General features: G+C 35.2%; 1 protein-coding gene across 4 annotated transcripts in view; it reads right to left on the minus strand.

Annotated features, from left to right (window-relative positions):
- Nucleotides 1-17622, minus strand: part of LOC149785793 (putative ammonium transporter 1) — a 94017-nt gene that overhangs the window by 18490 nt on the left and 57905 nt on the right. For 3 of the 4 annotated variants that reach the window (XM_089979724.1, XM_089979723.1, XM_089979725.1), the window contains 3 exons: nt 13306-13421; nt 10944-11081; nt 8469-8699 (listed from right to left, as the gene is read on the minus strand). In XM_089979724.1, the coding sequence (XP_089835850.1) occupies nt 8469-8699; nt 10944-11081; nt 13306-13421 (485 nt within the window). The remainder of the gene's footprint in view (nt 1-8468; nt 8700-10943; nt 11082-13305; nt 13422-17622) is intronic. The other variant, XM_089979726.1, reaches the window with a different exon arrangement.

Consider the following 17622-nt stretch of genomic DNA (forward strand, 5'->3'; position numbering starts at 1 on the left):
TGATATAGCATGATACGTATCCATGTTCTACTTGATGTAACATAATACTTATCCATGTCTATCTGATATAACATAATACTTATCCATGTGCTACTTGATATAACATAATATTTATCCATGTGCTACTTGATATAGCATGATACTTATCCATGTTCTACTTGATATAACATGATACTTATCTATGTTCTTCTTGATATAACATGATACTTGCCCATGTTCTACTTGATATAACATTATACTTATCCATGTTCTACTTGATATAGCATGATACGTATCCATGTTCTACTTGATGTAACATGATACTTATCCATGTGCTACTTGACAAAGCATGATACTTATCCATATTCTACCTGATATAACATAATACGTATCCATGTTCTACTTGATATAACATGATACTTATCCATGTTCTATCTGATATAACATGGTACTTATTCATGTTCTACTTGATATAGCATGATACGTATCCATGTTCTACTTGATATAACATAATACTTATCCATGTCTATCTGATATAACATAATACTTATCCATGTGCTACTTGATATAACATAATACGTATCCATGTTCTACTTGATATAACATGATACTTATCCATGTTCTATCTGATATAACATGGTACTTATTCATGTTCTACTTGATATAGCATGATACGTATCCATGTTCTACTTGACATAACATAAAACTTATCCATGTCTATCTGATATAACATTATACTTATCCATGTTCTACTTGACATAACATGATAATTATCCATGTTCTACTTGATATAGCATGATACGTATCCATGTTCTACTTGATATAGCATGATACTTATCCATGTTCTACTTGATATAACATGGTACTTATGCATGTTCTACTTGATATAACATGACACTTATCCATGTTCTACTTGATATAACATGATACGTATCCATTTAGGCGTGTGTTTTAATATAATATATCATATACGTTATAATGAGAAAATAAATGCATTATATCACCAAGTGAAATTTCTCGACAATAACTCTTAGAATTGTAATACGTGGGGACTCGGACCCCATTAAATGTGCCCCATATGTTCTATCATAATAGTTTTCCATGCTCTACTTAATAAAGCATAACATGATACTTATCCATGTTCTACTTGATATAGCATGATATGCATCCATGTTCTACTTGATATAGCATGATACTTATCCATGTTCTACTTGATATAATATGATACGTATCCATGTTGTATCTGATATAACATAATACTTATCCATGTTCTATCTGATATAGCATGATACTTATCCATGTTCTATCTGATACAACATAATACTTATCCATGTTCTACTTGATATAACATGATACTTATCCATGTTCTATCTGATACAACATAATACTTATCCATGTTCTACTTGATATAACCATGTTCTACTTGATATAACATGATACTTATCCATGTTCTATCTGATACAACATAATACTTATCTATGTTCTACTTGATATAGCAGGATACTTATCCATGTTCTATCTGATACAACATAATACTTATCTATGTTCTACTTGATATAGCAGGATACTTATCCATGTTCTATCTGATACAACATAATACTTATCTATGTTCTACTTGATATAACATGATACTTATCCATGTTCTATCTGATACAACATAATACTTATCTATGTTCTACTTGATATAGCAGGATACTTATCCATGTTCTATCTGATATAACATGATACTTATCTATGTTCTACTTGATATAGCAGGATACTTATCCATGTTCTATCTGATACAACATAATACTTATCTATGTTCTACTTGATATAACATGATACTTATCCATGTTCTATCTGATACAACATAATACTTATCTATGTTCTACTTGATATAGCAGGATACTTATCCATGTTCTATCTGATACAACATAATACTTATCCATGTTCTACTTGATATAACAGGATACTTATCCATGTTCTATCTGATACAACATAATACTTATCCATGTTCTATCTGATATAACATGATACTTATCCATGTTCTATCTGATATAACATGATACTTATCCATGTTCTATCTGATATAACATAATACTTATCCATGTTCTATCTGATACAACATAATACTTATCCATGTTCTACTTGATATAGCATGATACTTATCCATGTTCTATCTGATACAACATAATACTTATCCATGTTCTATCTGATATAACATAATACTTATCCATGTTCTACTTGATATAACAGGATACTTATCCATGTTCTATCTGATACAACATAATACTTATCCATGTTCTATCTGATATAACATGATACTTATCCATGTTCTATCTGATATAACATGATACTTATCCATGTTCTATCTGATATAACATAATACTTATCCATGTTCTATCTGATACAACATAATACTTATCCATGTTCTACTTGATATAACAGGATACTTATCCATGTTCTATCTGATACAACATAATACTTATCTATGTTCTACTTGATATAGCAGGATACTTATCCATGTTCTATCTGATACAACATAATACTTATCTATGTTCTACTTGATATAGCAGGATACTTATCCATGTTCTATCTGATACAACATAATACTTATCCATGTTCTATCTGATATAGCATAATACTTATCCATGTTCTATCTGATATAAAATAATACTTCATGTTCTACTTGATATCTGCTGCTGTTATTCATCCGTTTTAAATCTTTAAGGCCAATAATATTCTGATATCCCATCGAAACATTAGTTTAAAAATATCCCGTAAAGTTTATAATAATCTGATCAATGATTAAAATAAATCTTTAAACAATATTATGATATTTAAAATTTCGATCAGTTGTATTATATATATATATATATATATATATATATATATATATATATATATATATATATATATATATATATATATATATATATATATATATTACAAGATGCGCATTACGTGGATAACTCGTCTTCCACGGTGTATTTAGCTAAGGGAAAACCTGACACAAGTAAACTATATAAGTTGTATACTATATTTAGAACACAAACCTCAATCACGCTTCGGCGTTCGAATGCACGGTATTTTCGTAATTCTTGACATACATACATACATACATACATACATACATACATACATACATACATACATACATACATGAATGCATGCCATGGTTCCCACGCTTTTCTAAATATAAATTTCCAGGTCTTTTCCAGGATTTTTCCAGGATGAAATTAATTTTTGCAAGGTTAACATATGAATGGAATTAAAGAACATTTTGGATTATAAAACATGCATTTTCCAAATCTGAAGATGTTTCTCTGTCAAGACTTTCCAAAACATATGTCAGAAACGATGATCATGTACAAAACCACAAAACGATTCACACGAAACAAATTTGACTATATTCCCATAAATTGGCATTTAAAGCCATTTCAATGTACAGAATACAAATTCTAACTTTACTTTGCTGACCTGCATTAAGTTGCTACATGGACACAACAAATGAGCATACATTATTTTGTTTCTTTTCAAACCTTTAATTCCAAAGAATTCTAGAACAATATGTGTGCATGTTATACAAAGTAAACATTTCCTATCACAGTATGAAAAAAAAACAATAAATGCAAAGTATTAGAATCTAATCTTGTTAAGAAAAAAGTTAAACCCTGAATTTCTGCGTTCTAATAAAATCTCAAACAAGATTTTTCAACCAACCTAAACTCCTTAAGACGATTTGGTTAAAAATTCCATCATTTAAAGACATTTACAAAAGGGTTGATTTAAATTTTGACAAAAGACCTTCAAAATTATATATTGTTGTATAAACAAGGACTGAATTTTCTGTAAAATCAACTTGTCTTCTCGTAGTTTAATAAACCAGTCACCAAATATGTACTGATACATATGCTTTTATTGTTTCTTAATATATAATAAAAGGGACGACACATCCCCATTTCTCCTGCGTTCCATTTAAGATCTGAAACCAATGCTTCAAGCTACATGTCACTGTGTAATAGTTTCGCACCAAAGTTCAGCTCAGAGATTCGAAATTTTTCTAATCCGGGTGTCCGCCGAATATTCCAACCCTATTTTTCACATCTGGACATTTTGGATGGAGTGTGGGTTCAGAGCAATTACATATCAAATTTGTTATCTGGCGCCACCGTAAGATAGCTTACCAGCGGGCCTAGCAAATATAAACTAGGTTATATCGACTTATACCTGCATGAAATCGATAGGAAAATTATTTATTTTCTCAGAAATGGCAAGTATTATAATCGTTATGTCTTTAATTCGCTGATAGACTAGACGAAACTCAGCATAGATGAAACCTGACCCAGTACTCGCCATTTGCGTCAATTGTCACATTGCTTCACAAATCTCAAACAACTACATCGGAAGACCAATAGGCATGTGATGTAAACAACAAACTCCTTTCTAATGTTGCTGTACAAAATTTCAATTATATTAAATGAAAGTCTGATACCTTTTGTAAAAACCATAAAGAACATATAATTCTCAACATATTTATTTCGAGAACAACTACAAGAAACATGGCCAGTCTGATCCGGGAAGCAGAGTAGTCTGGTTACCTGCTTCGTATGTTCCCCTACATGAGAGAGCAGATGTCAACGTAGTAATCACATGATACAACAAAACTCCAAGTTGGTCTCGGAATAAATATAGAGAATTTTGTGCTCTTTCGTTTTTGTATTTTTATTACAACCAGTTTACGGTTTTCATGTTTTTAAACATTTCTACAATATTTGAAAATGACGGTTGTGAGATTCTGTGTGCTCGTGCGACATGCTATCGAAGTCGCTATTGTCTCACTATACATCTCCGTTTGTTTGTACCCCCCCCCCAACCGATTTCAATAACGAAAACGTTTAATGTGATAAAAAGTGCACAGAACTAAGTCAATTGAATCATTGATTTATAATTTCTAACCTGTGACCAGAATGACACTAATACTAGCATCACCTGCACATTTCATGCTTAACACACTTTCCTTACCAACACGGCGCCACATGGCGTACAGTATGCGCTAGTTTATTTCCGTCCGACATCATTACGTACTTCATCATATTCGGTAACTGCCGGATAATTCCGTAAATTACCAGAACGTTGAGAGTTTGGAATTATATCCCTTTGCATACTTGAACATAGAAATTAAACCGCTTGTTAAATCCACGTGAAAGGCAAATTTGTTGTTGTCATTTTTTTTCCTTTGCTTGATTCGACATGGGAAATATCGGAAGCAGACGACATATCTATATAGTCATGCATACACCCCTTTGCTGAAAACGGACTTGTCTAGAAAATGGAAATGGATCTCGAGCATGTCCGTCTATTATATTGAAAACTTCCGTTAAGCATGAAACGCGCCGAAGACGACGGTGTTAGGGCCAGTCAACTCACAGTCAGGTTAGAAATTATAAATCAATGAATGAAATGACTAAGTTCATTTTACTTTTTATTACATTAAAGATTTCCATTACTGAAATCGATATGAGGGTACACATAAACGGGGATGTACAGTCAGACTATAGTACCAGCTCAAATTTCATCAACGCATTAGTTTCATCGTCTTTCAGCAGATTAAAGACATAACGATTTGAATACACTCCCAATTTCTGAGAAAATAAATAATTTTCATATGATTTCATGCAGGTATAACTCGATTTAACAACGTTTAAATCTGCTAGCCTATCCGCTAAGGGGCTATCCTTGAACGCCACCATGTTGGCTTCTTGTGATGCTAGACTGGTTTTCATACCTTCCATATAAAAAAATACGTATATCGAACTGTCTGTGAAACAAAAAGTCTACTAGATGAATCTAATCCACTGAGCGTTTGTATTGTCTCAACACATATATTTATGGCAAGCACCCAAATGATACTGCAACCTCCTAATATTCCGGTTAGAAATCGATAAATTAAACTGACGATCAGTTAAGACTCAATTATGTAATTGTTTCGGGCGTCACGTTGTGGAGAAAAATTCCCGGCTTTTTCCCGACTTTCGTCAATATTGCAAAATTCAAGGACTTTTCACGGTCGGGAAAAAATTATAATTTCTCCCGACTTTTTCCCGATTTCCCGGTAGCGTGGGAACCCTGGCATGCATGCAGACAGACAGACACACACATACATACATACATACATACATACATACATACATATAAAGGTTTCTACGGTATTTAATACACTACCATATACAAAATTATAATGCATCTTTTTAAACATTTTTTTTTTTTTAATGAATACGTGTCATTACAAGATGCGCATTACTGGAAAACTAGTTTTTTCACGATGTATTTAGCTGACAGAGAACCAATAAAAATAATTCCCTGTAGCAGAAAAGAACACCCTGACACAAGTTTCTCGTCACAGTCTCCCCCATAGTCCCTTTTTAAAAAAAAAATCTTTGAAGTCACAAGGACTCAACTTTACAGAATTCTTTGCTGTTTTCCTCTGGAGGGACCATGGCTTATGGCTCTTATGAAGCCGACGAGTCTAGAAAGGAACCACTTTTATTAAATTATGGGAAAACATCAAAAACAAGTACTGTTATTTAACTTGTTCACACGAGATATACGTGAAGACCTAAAGCCCACATGTGAGGGAGCAATTGTTATCTAGGCCCAGTATGAAATGTATTTTTTTGTTTTTGTTTTGTTGTTGTTGTTGTTGTTTTTTGGCAGGGTTTCTATGGAGAGGGTAAACTAATTTTAATTATCTATTACTTAACCGTTGCTATTGCGTAACTTACTCTTTTGCGTGCCAAAAAGCCCCGCCTGCTTTTTTTATGTGAATGCGGCATAAAATGGAGAATTGTCAACAAGACACGGTCCATTAATACACCTGTTAACATAGGAACATATCTCCTCCTCTTCATCATTTGAGAAGAGGTAGTGAATCTTGCAGGAGACATCAGTTGAGTCAGGGCCAACATCTACGTCGCGAGAAGTGATGCACTGCGGGAAATGTGAGCCGCTATATTTGACTGGACTGTCTATTTGAGGTAATTTATTTAATGTATGCGTATTTGGAGTTTTCATACAACATACCCAGTACACCAAAGTCAGCAGGTTCTCTGAGTATTGTCGCTGTTAAGGAATCGTCTCATGCGCTGCTGTTAAGTTCTAAAACCTCTACCGATGATAGGTTGAGGTGTTTGAAGAAAGTACACATCATGCAATACCCAAACAAAAATAACTGATTAGCCGATAATGTTGTTTTTGGTATACACCATCATTTACCTGATGGTTTGATTAATACAGAACTTAATGTACAACGTATCTTCAATGGAAGCGAAAATCAATCATGGCGTCTTAAAATTCCCGGACTGCATCACTTCCGATGACGTAGGTTGTAGGGGGTGGGTTCTTGCACATCGAACTCATCTGAATCGAAGAAAACAAAGATTGCGTCATCGTTGTCTATTATATTATGCTCAGGGCAAAGGCTGAACCTCACTTTTTCAGTCATCGCGTATGCCATATGGGTACTCCATACGGCGAGTAGGGGCTCTGTGTGAATTAGGAATTCCAGTATAAAGATGAGAACGCTGGTCTTTCCTGAAGGTTCACACGACAAGATCCTGCTTATCTGGTTGATGCCATGCGAGGAGAGGATGATGACGGTTCAGGAGCCGCCGTATCAGTTTTACTCTGGGTCTAGACCAACAAGTTGATCTCGCCTTTTTTTCTGACATTACTTGCAGTGGAGCGTCAGAAATTTAAATTCTGATACATGCTTGAAAGACAGCATTACCCTAAGGCAAACCATCTAGACAGCGAACACTATATCACCAGCAACTTACGAATGCCTGGGACGAAGCTGCTGTTATTCTTACCTTTAAATGATGCTGCCTTTCACGCAGACGTCAGCAATTTAATTTTCAGATCAGTAACCGATGTACACACAGGTGTTTTGTCCTGACAGGCATTACTACATAAAAGCGAACGGTCTGATGGATTTAATACCCTGGTTCAAAAGAAGAGGGATTTTAATCAGCGTCAATGTCAATTTGCTGTTGAACAAGGTGAATTAGCCCTTAGAGTTGCCTTTGCCACTAGATCAACAGACGTTAGAACTTGTACAGCTTGATTAATACAGGTGAATAACCATAACCCACCTGCCTCTACCGATCACAGCTCTTGTGAAACGTATGTTATCAACCTTTTTTCTAAACCAACAAAAGTCAGTTTACAAACTTGGCTTGTAATTAACCTAAATATGGTTTTGAAATTGAATCATCTAATATGGGATCACCGATATGAGGTGCTGACGGTTTTAGGAATGACTGTGTGAAAATCTACAGGTTTCCGAAGAGGTCAAACACCTCGTAATTATTTGTACTTAACAGTGTCGTGGTTAATATGAATTAATGGACGCACTTTGTGGGCGTATCACGCTGTTTCAGACCTGTAGTACATTCGACTGAGAGTAGACTTTAGTAAGAGCAATATTGTTTTTGTTTTGGTGATCTCACCATTCCAGTAAGGCATCCATTGAGAGTGGTGAGGAAACTCCACTTTTTGTCTCCAAAATAAGTCTTGTTCATTATAAGCGCAGTGAACGCCCCTCCAGTAGCCGACAGTGCCGTATTCTTTATAGCAATGGCAACCATAACGCCGTCTCCCGGCTGAGAGATATGACCTTGAGATGACCCGTTGAAGGCGAAGAAGCCAAAGAGAAGAATAAATCCTCCAAGAGCTGCCAGCTAGAACGATAATATTAGGAGTCATCAGTGTAATTTGGACAGAATTAAGGAATTTTACCAAACACAACGTACTTATAGGTTATTGTACTTGGGAGTGCTGCACATGGGAGTGAAGTATTAGTCCGAAGAAACGAGTTCATATTTTGACGTAGAAATGGAGTAACCATTTTAATATATACTCATTTTGTTTTCCACCTCAGGCTTAATAATAAAAATAATACGCTGCAAGAAACAAAGTAGTTGAATTTATGCTGTTTTCCAAAATAAATACACAACTGTAGATTCATCAATAAAAACAGTAACAATATTAATGCACACATAGCACCGCAAAACAATTTGTTTTTGGACTACTTAAAATAGGAATTGAGGGTCATATTGTGAATGAATGCACGCTGAAACAACTTTTCTAGTCGGTCTGGAATGGGTGGAGTTTGCTTTTCTGCTTGTGAAGGACATGATGTTTTAAATAACTGAGTCAATATCGTACATGTACATATGATATGAGCAGTGGACTGACATTGAATCAACGGCACATCTCTTTATGTTCTGTCATTGATTGTTTGGAATCATAATGTGCAAAGCATATTAATTCATTTTTTAAGTCACATTATCAACAAACAAAAAAAAAACGAAATGGAATATCATATTTATTTCGTTTTGAGTGCAGTAAGGAGAATGTGATTTTTGTTTTAAATGTAGTCGAAATTACAGTACAATTTTGGATTGTGTATCAAGTTTTGGAAACCATGATATGGGCCATGTCATTCGGATTTTCAGAACTAACTAAGAAAGAAATTTCAAAGAAATTCAAGATGCAAAAATGTAAGTATATTTATTGACACTCTTATTACCAGCTAAAGAAGACTATGTTTATGCCCTGTTACTTGCATGCTGTCTGTTAGAAGGACCAAAGCTAAGTACATTATCTGTATGGCTTCTATTGCTAGCCTACATCCAAAACATTGTATCCCAAAACTTAAACGGGGAAATTTGCAAAGCAGCTACTGTGTGACAGATTGCGAAAATACGACTTCCTCGCCGTCTTGGCTTATTGGCTCTTTATTCCCTTAGTTTTCTACCAACACCTTCAGTTCCATTTTCGAATTTAGGATTTTGACTGACTTGTAAAATGGTATGTATCTGATTGATATGCCATAGCGTTTGGCATCAATATGCTTTTCCATGCTATTGTCATAGACCCTAGAGATCACTGGTCATAGTCTGAACGATTCTATTTGTGAACAGTTACCAACATTTCCCCTAAATAAATGTTGAAATGATCAGAATGGTATTTTCGACATTGTGTCTCTCACGTTTGTTGTGGACATTGCTTGTTTCAAAGTTTCATTTGTGACTCAGTGACTCGTCCACATCGTTAACTTTATCATCTCTACTTTAAAATGGACGAAACAGTTTGTTTAGTTTATTCAAAAACAAATCTAATAAGCCAAAAGCTAAAGCATCTGCTTAAAGAGCGAACATTGTTGGTTGGTTAACAAAGTAGTTCCTAATACACGATACTATTTTTAGACACGTGTCGTGAGTTGTGCAGTATGGTAACATACTGCACAATTCTGACAATGCAAAGTTAACGGAGAAAAAAATGAGCATATAAAAATACTTTTAACTTAATTAGTATTGAAAATGTCTGCCATATTTCTATCAGAAGGGTTCTTTTTTTTTTCGAGTCTAGACAACCCCGTATAAAGCAATTCAACTACGCCAAATGTTTATGATTTAGGAATTCATATGTGCAGACATTATATAAATGTTGCGCCTCCAATCACAATTTTACTTCTGCTCGCTAGACCGAGATACTTAATCCAATGCCATTGCTTTAAAGTGTCTGCGAGCGACAAACGATTTCATATCTGACATTTTCCCAAGATTAAAGGGCCTCTTATGCTTCACTTAATGGAAAATCTATTGACTTTATGGATATAAGTGATTACAGTCATCCAAAAATGATGTTGCTGATAGTAGATAGTGATTGAGTGTGATTGATGACACAAATGCAACGCAGAACCACATTTGTGAAGAAAACAAAATTTAAGAAATTCTTTTTTTTTAACTCAGCTACTAACTTCACGGTTTTCTTGATGTCAAACAAGTTTGCTAATATTATTTTGTCACTGCTCGCACACGCGTGTTTCCTTATTTGGCTTATAATTGTGGGTACTTAATTTGATGCATGCGATTAATGAACGAAACTGCACGTGAGAAAAAGACGGATTTGGTACGCACGGGAATGGAATGCCCCTTGATATCCACGGGTCTTCCTGTCTCCTTGTCGAACTTGCCAATCCTGGGTCCCAACGCAGCAGCAGCTATAAAGGCTGAGATACCGCCCACCATGTGTACAACACCACTTCCGGCGAAGTCCTAAACGGGGAGACGGAGCGAAAACAAAAAGTTAGCTTATTGCTTTAAACTATCATGCAAAGTGGATGCAATATTTTTTTGTAAAATGGAATGTGCATGTAATCATGAGGACTAATGAAAAGCTGTTTTCGTCTTTTTCTATGGTACATTAGGAACATGGTTGAAACAACTTCAAACGTCAGCGGGCGCTGAGAGAGAGAGAGAGAGACAGAGAGAAAGGGGGAGGGGAAGAGAGATTATCTAAAGAATAATTAACATTAAGAAGTAATTTAAGCTCTAAATCCTTGTCATTTTTAAGACTGCGAAAAGACCGCACATAGCAAGACTGTGTGGTACAATGAGAGACGGTCTTACCTTCCGAAATTGATTGATTGATTGATTGATTTGTTTATTTCTCTTGACATATGGGAAATCAAACTGCGCATGCATTCGTATGGCAGAGTTCTTTTTGAGGGATATTTGTAAAGTTCTGAATATTTTTTCTTCTTATTTTTTCTATTCTTTGAACATGACAATACATTTAATGGAAATCGATAAGAAAATAATGTTCTATAAAATAAGCTGCAGCTGCACGTGCAGCACGCCGTGCATTTACATATATATGCGTGTGAAACAGGTAAATGCCATTGACCTAAACAATTTGCTACTTTGCTAATAGCAAATTGCAATATCCGGGCGCTGCAAGGGTCATCTCAGATTGATATCAAGGACGACTTGGATAACGTTTACGGGTGTAATTCGCTGTCATATCCTACAATTGTAGGTAGTTTCATCGTTTTGATGATGATCGTGAACCCACTGAATACAACTCACGTTCTGGAAAACTGCTGGTGAGTGGGGAGTTGCTGCTCTGAAGGAGTCATTTGATGAATAATATTATCATAATCACAGGCATTAATTCGGCAGCTTTTTGTAATATACTGAAAAATTATCTGAATCATATGAAGCTCAGAAAGAGTTGTTCAAGATGGGTTCCGCATCTGTTGGCGGCTGCTGAAAGACATAATCGATGTGTAATCTTCAAGCTGCTACTATCCAAATATGAAAATAGTGACCAGGGATGTTTGATTAAAATTGCCACCGGTGATAAAACACGAATTTACTTTTTTGAACTGAGCTCAGGAGAAAATTTTTAAAAAAGCCTGAAATGGAAAAAACGAGCAGATAGTAGAAATCGCGCGACGTAGTCGGATTGTTTAGAACATTTTGTTTCGATGCAAAAGGCCAAGTCGTCCACGTACCTGTGTCTAATTCTGCTTATGTCCATCGTGACAGACTTCATGGCGGAACATAGAGCCAAATTCTGCCACCTGCTCCATACACCCCTGATTTAACTCTAAGTGACTGACACGTCCTCCGTACAGCCCTGATTTAACTCTAAGTGATTGCCACGTCCTCCGTACAGCCCTGATTTAACTCTTAAGTGATTGTCACCTCCTCCATACAGCCCTGATTTAACATTTAGTGATTTTTCGCTCAATCCCGTTGTCAAATATTCGCTAGGAGACAGATGATCTGAAAGGCCGCCATGCCGCTGCAAGTGCGGTTTTTTAGTGTATGAACTATATAGCCAGAAGGTGAATACAAAATGATATAGCCAGAAGGTGAATACAAAATGATATAGCCAGAAGGTGAATACAAAATGATATAGCCAGAAGGTGAATACAAAATTGCATTTAATAATCGTATGTTCAGAATGTCAAAAGTGTGCAGATGCCCATGGGGGTGGGGGGACTTACTGTTCACTAATAAAGAACTGTGTTGTACAACGTACTAATATTCAGAACTCATTAAATGCCCCTCGTATCTAATAGTACCAAATGTCCAACTTATCAAGGATACATGCATCTCTTACTAGTATTAATTGAAAAACGCATAAAACTGTCTGCCTTATTTGAATCAATAAATAAAGTTGTCTTTAGGACAACCCTGATAACTGATTCTAGTGCTTTCTAATGTGATTGCTATTTAATTTGATCTCCAGACTGCTGTGTTTCGTGCTATACGTTTGTGATAATGAATAATAAAGAATTCTCTCGTAAGCTGATCTCCTGTCTCAGTTTGACATAGACTGTTCGGAACACTGTAATCTTTGTACTGTGTAATCATTAGGGCTCGTTGATCAGAATAGATTTGATTGGTGCATATCGTATTAAATGACCCGTTTATTATGCAGAATCTTAGGAGAAATTGGATAAAATGCAATTATCTGATGAGTACATACGACGTAGCCGGCGGTGAATTCACCTCCCTCGTCAGGTGACAGGGTGTACGTCTGTCCACGGTTCAGCCATCCCTCCCCCGACCACACCCAGTGAGTGACCACAGGGTAGACGAAACCTAAATGGAAGAGGTAAGAGAGAAATAGAGCCAGCAAGAGGGAGAGAAGAGAAGCGTATATACGAATATGTAGTATGAGTAGTGTGAGACAGACAAACATTTTGAATAAAGTAGAACATATATTCAACATTCTAGTAACTTATTCTGTACATATTTAATTTGTATTGTTTGTTAGCTTTTCTACATAATTATATGCTGTTTGGTCGTGACCATTCTCCAACATCAAGTTAACTGTGTACCTGACCAGTGACATTTAGTTTGTAAACAACATAATACATAGCTAATATTACTCTTTGAGTATAGATTAAATATTTAGATCATTATTAAATGTAAACTTGTTTATTTCAGCTTGAGTTAAAGATACAGTCTTGGTTCCGACATTAGAAAGTTCCAGAAAGTAAATTTCCCATTAAGTTGATAGATTATTTCCAGAAAATGGTAATTACGACCAACCTGTGGTAAGTGGAGCGGCATGTAAAGTTGTTTACAATTAGGATTATTCATTCTTGCTTTAACATCCGAAGTGGAATCAGTCTATTTGTTGTGTTCAGTTTTTAATTTGGGTGGATTTGTTTAATTAGTCAAGTTATTATTCACTGAAATTACAAAGTGCTTAATTATATTCCTGGACTAACACATTATGTTGGAATTACAGTGAAATTCAGACAAGGAAATTTAGGATTATATTATAGTGATACATCAAAGTATGTTTAACACATCGCCACATTCCAGGCATTTAGGACATTAGCACATTCGAGACTATAGGAACATCAAAACATTCAGTACTGGAATATATTTGGAATACCACTGTAATTCAAGAAGAACACAGTTATTGGTTGCCTGACCTGGTCATATTTAAGGGACCGACATAGTCTACTAATATTCTTCTAAACGGTTTGGCAAATGCACGAACAAGTTAAAGATATGTATCTTCTGGTCGGGTTTTCCTACCATTTGAGAAGTATGACTAGATCTGCAGTATGTACAAGCATCACTATTAATTTTCTTCCAAAAATTATTCAAGATGTTGTTATGAGTCTTATAAACCGTAAATGGAAAGCCAAAGGAGTGTCATGGGCTAGACTAAGAATTTCCTGTCTGCATGACTTAGGAACAAGTTGATAGCTCACTGACCACTTGTCACAAGCGGTACATCAGCTGGTCTCCATTTTCTCATAAGGACCAACGTTTTAAAAAAAATAACAAATACGTACTTCTGTTGTTTCAGTTTGGCTAATTATCCTCTGAAACAAACAGGTATCTCAAGATCTTGTTCGACAATGAGTGGTTGTCATTTGTTACCCTGATAAGCATAAAGTGTATGAGTAGTAAAAAGAGGATCACTGTGATCAACATCTCTTGATAGATCCGTACTAGAAGCAAACGTGACCTCATGAAAAGCCTGACCAATAGCTGTGTCGCCTAAATAAATAATTTCCTGATCAACATCAGTATCAAGAGCACTTTGCCATAGCTCTAGTAATTGCACAAGCTGGGCATAAATCAGGGATTTCGTTTTCAATAAGATCGACTTTCTGATCCCAACAAGATTTTTTTAGTTTCAAGTGGATTAACCACAACTCTATCTCCAGCTAGGTCATTTCCTGTTAATAAACGAATACCCTCATTGGGTGTAGACACTGTTCCGATTGTAACGGGTCCTCAGATTAAGTCTGATGACAAATTTACACATTAGATGGGAGCATTAACAAAGCCGCATTCTGATCCCTGAATAAGAACGCTTTCATTAGAAGAAGACTTTTTAGAGAAAGGCAAAGTGTCTGATAATTAAAACTCTGAGAAGTTACGCTGTCCATTAAACTTTTAATAGGTACAGACTTTGTAAAATCACCAATAAGCGAAAAAGAACCAGCATACTTGAATGGTTCCTAATTCTCCATAATAAAATCAGACTTTTATTTGTTTGACCCAACAAATGTATTGCTTTTCAATAAATGGCCGCGACCTTCGCCTTTTAGAAATAAGAGCATTTGGAATAGCTCTGTCACTATTCTGCTGCTTAGTTTTAGTCAGTACCAAAAGGTCCACAAAGGAAGAGATAAGGATTTCTGATTTGGCTTATCAGAAACATGCTTGAGATTTGTAACTGAGACTGATATAGTTTTTACCAAGAAGCCGCCGAGAGGAAGACTTGTTGACAAAAGAAACTCTGCTAATCAAGGAATACTCGTCAGCTGAACGAGAAGCACTTTTTCAAGTTTCGAGCTTTTGAACATCAATGTAAGTCTTGACGTCATTATGGACGCAGTTCTTAAACTATTCGGCTAATATGAGTTCTTTAAGGTAACCTTCTTGGCTGAGTGCCACCTATCACATAATTGTTCTTTTTCTCTTATAAATTCTACATTGGTCTATCCAGTTTCTTACCACTGCATGGAATTCAATTGAAACTTTATACATTTGTTGTTGTGATAAAACTTTGAGGACTATTTGGGACCTAATTCACAACAGTGTAAGTTATTTTTAAATTTTCATTTTGAATTCATAGGAAAAAATGTATTTGCTGAATTTTACAAAACTTGTTGGTTTTCGCTCTTTTTTTGTTACTTAGTTTAAGACCATAGAGTCGTAGCAATTCCACTTACTCAAATCACACTAAAACACAGATGTGAACTATATATATATATATATATATATATATATATATATATATATATAGAGAGAGAGAGAGAGAGAGAGAGAGAGAGAGATGTGTGTGCGCACGCGTGTGTGTGGGAATCTTAGTGCTACGTTCTTTACTTGAATGCGTACAGTCGAAAGGTATATATTGAATTTAATGTATTCTTATATATTTTGTAAAACAGTAACGACAGCTTCTTAAGATTGGTGTAGACACACGTTTAATTTCAACGTCCTGCAGATACCAAAAATAAAACGCAGTCTCAGGATAAAAATTGCAAAAGGTGCATATTCTGTCATGAAACGGTGAATGATCGTATATTCGTGAGTTTAATCTGAAATTCAAACAATTAACTTATAATTTACATAATAGATTAACATACAACGGATTTTAAGAATATATAGATACGGTTCTTTCCCAAATTTATGATTAATTATTTTGTCAGTTCCTACCCTATCTAATTCATTTAAAACCAGTCAAGAACTGACAACGAGCATCATTACATTTCTGTTCGAACAAATGTATAAAAGACGTTTTACCACCACCAGCTTGATTATACTGGGCGCATTAAAATGAGCCCAGTTTATCAGGCCAACACATAAAAAATTAGTGACGAAAATATAAATACTTGCTACTACTTTGATTGATCACAATGCTGATCAAAGTAAAAGTGTTTAATGCATGCTATAAAAAAGCTATAAGTCACTGCTATATGAGACTTAGGGCTACATCCTCGACAAAGATTTGAGATACAGTTACCTTGTTTATGTAATGTGTGGATTTCGTTAATGTGTGGACGACATTAAAATGTGTGGACTTCATTAAAATGTGCCGACGACATTAAAATGTGTGGATGTCATTAGCGTATACATACTCTATCTCATGACTTCAAGATATTTCATAGATATTTGTCTCACGAAATGTGCTTTTGTTCAATCTGCCTTTTAACAGATACCTAAAGGTTTTTTCAGAAACTAAATTATGTCTGAACATTAATGATGTACAGCTTGTAGTGGGTTTTTATCTCTTCTAAATAGCAGATATTTTAATCCGACTGGTAGGGCGACAGATCACAGTTAACAAATTTAGGTCAAATTACCGGTAGGGTCTACTGATGTAGAGTACTACGTCAGCTGGGTCGAAACTCGAGGGCCACTTGCGTTACCGGCGTAGACTGCAAAGCTGAACATACACTTTTAATCTTTTCTCTTACATCTTTTCTTTTCCATTTTATTCTCCAATTTTTTATATATAAAAAGAATCTAATAGAAATTACGTAAGTTTGATCCTAGATTTATTTTCTAGTATTTACTTTTCTTCCCCCACCCCCACCAAGTGCCAACGAAATATAATAGACAAAGTTAAGTCTGACCGCAGTTTTGCACGACGCAAATGCAGATGTAGATGAGATTCCTACAACTTATGGGCTTATTGTCTATGTAGACGTATTTCTCCAGATAAATATCGTATTTTGCACAAATCAGATGTAATTACAAACACCTTAGCATACAGATTAAAAACGAAAACATCAATATATCAAATAACTTTTATTTCTACCAT

The sequence above is a fragment of the Sinohyriopsis cumingii genome, chromosome 13, assembly GCF_028554795.1.
Source record: "Sinohyriopsis cumingii isolate HCF-2022 chromosome 13, ASM2855479v2, whole genome shotgun sequence".
Classification (NCBI taxonomy): domain Eukaryota; kingdom Metazoa; phylum Mollusca; class Bivalvia; order Unionida; family Unionidae; genus Sinohyriopsis; species Sinohyriopsis cumingii.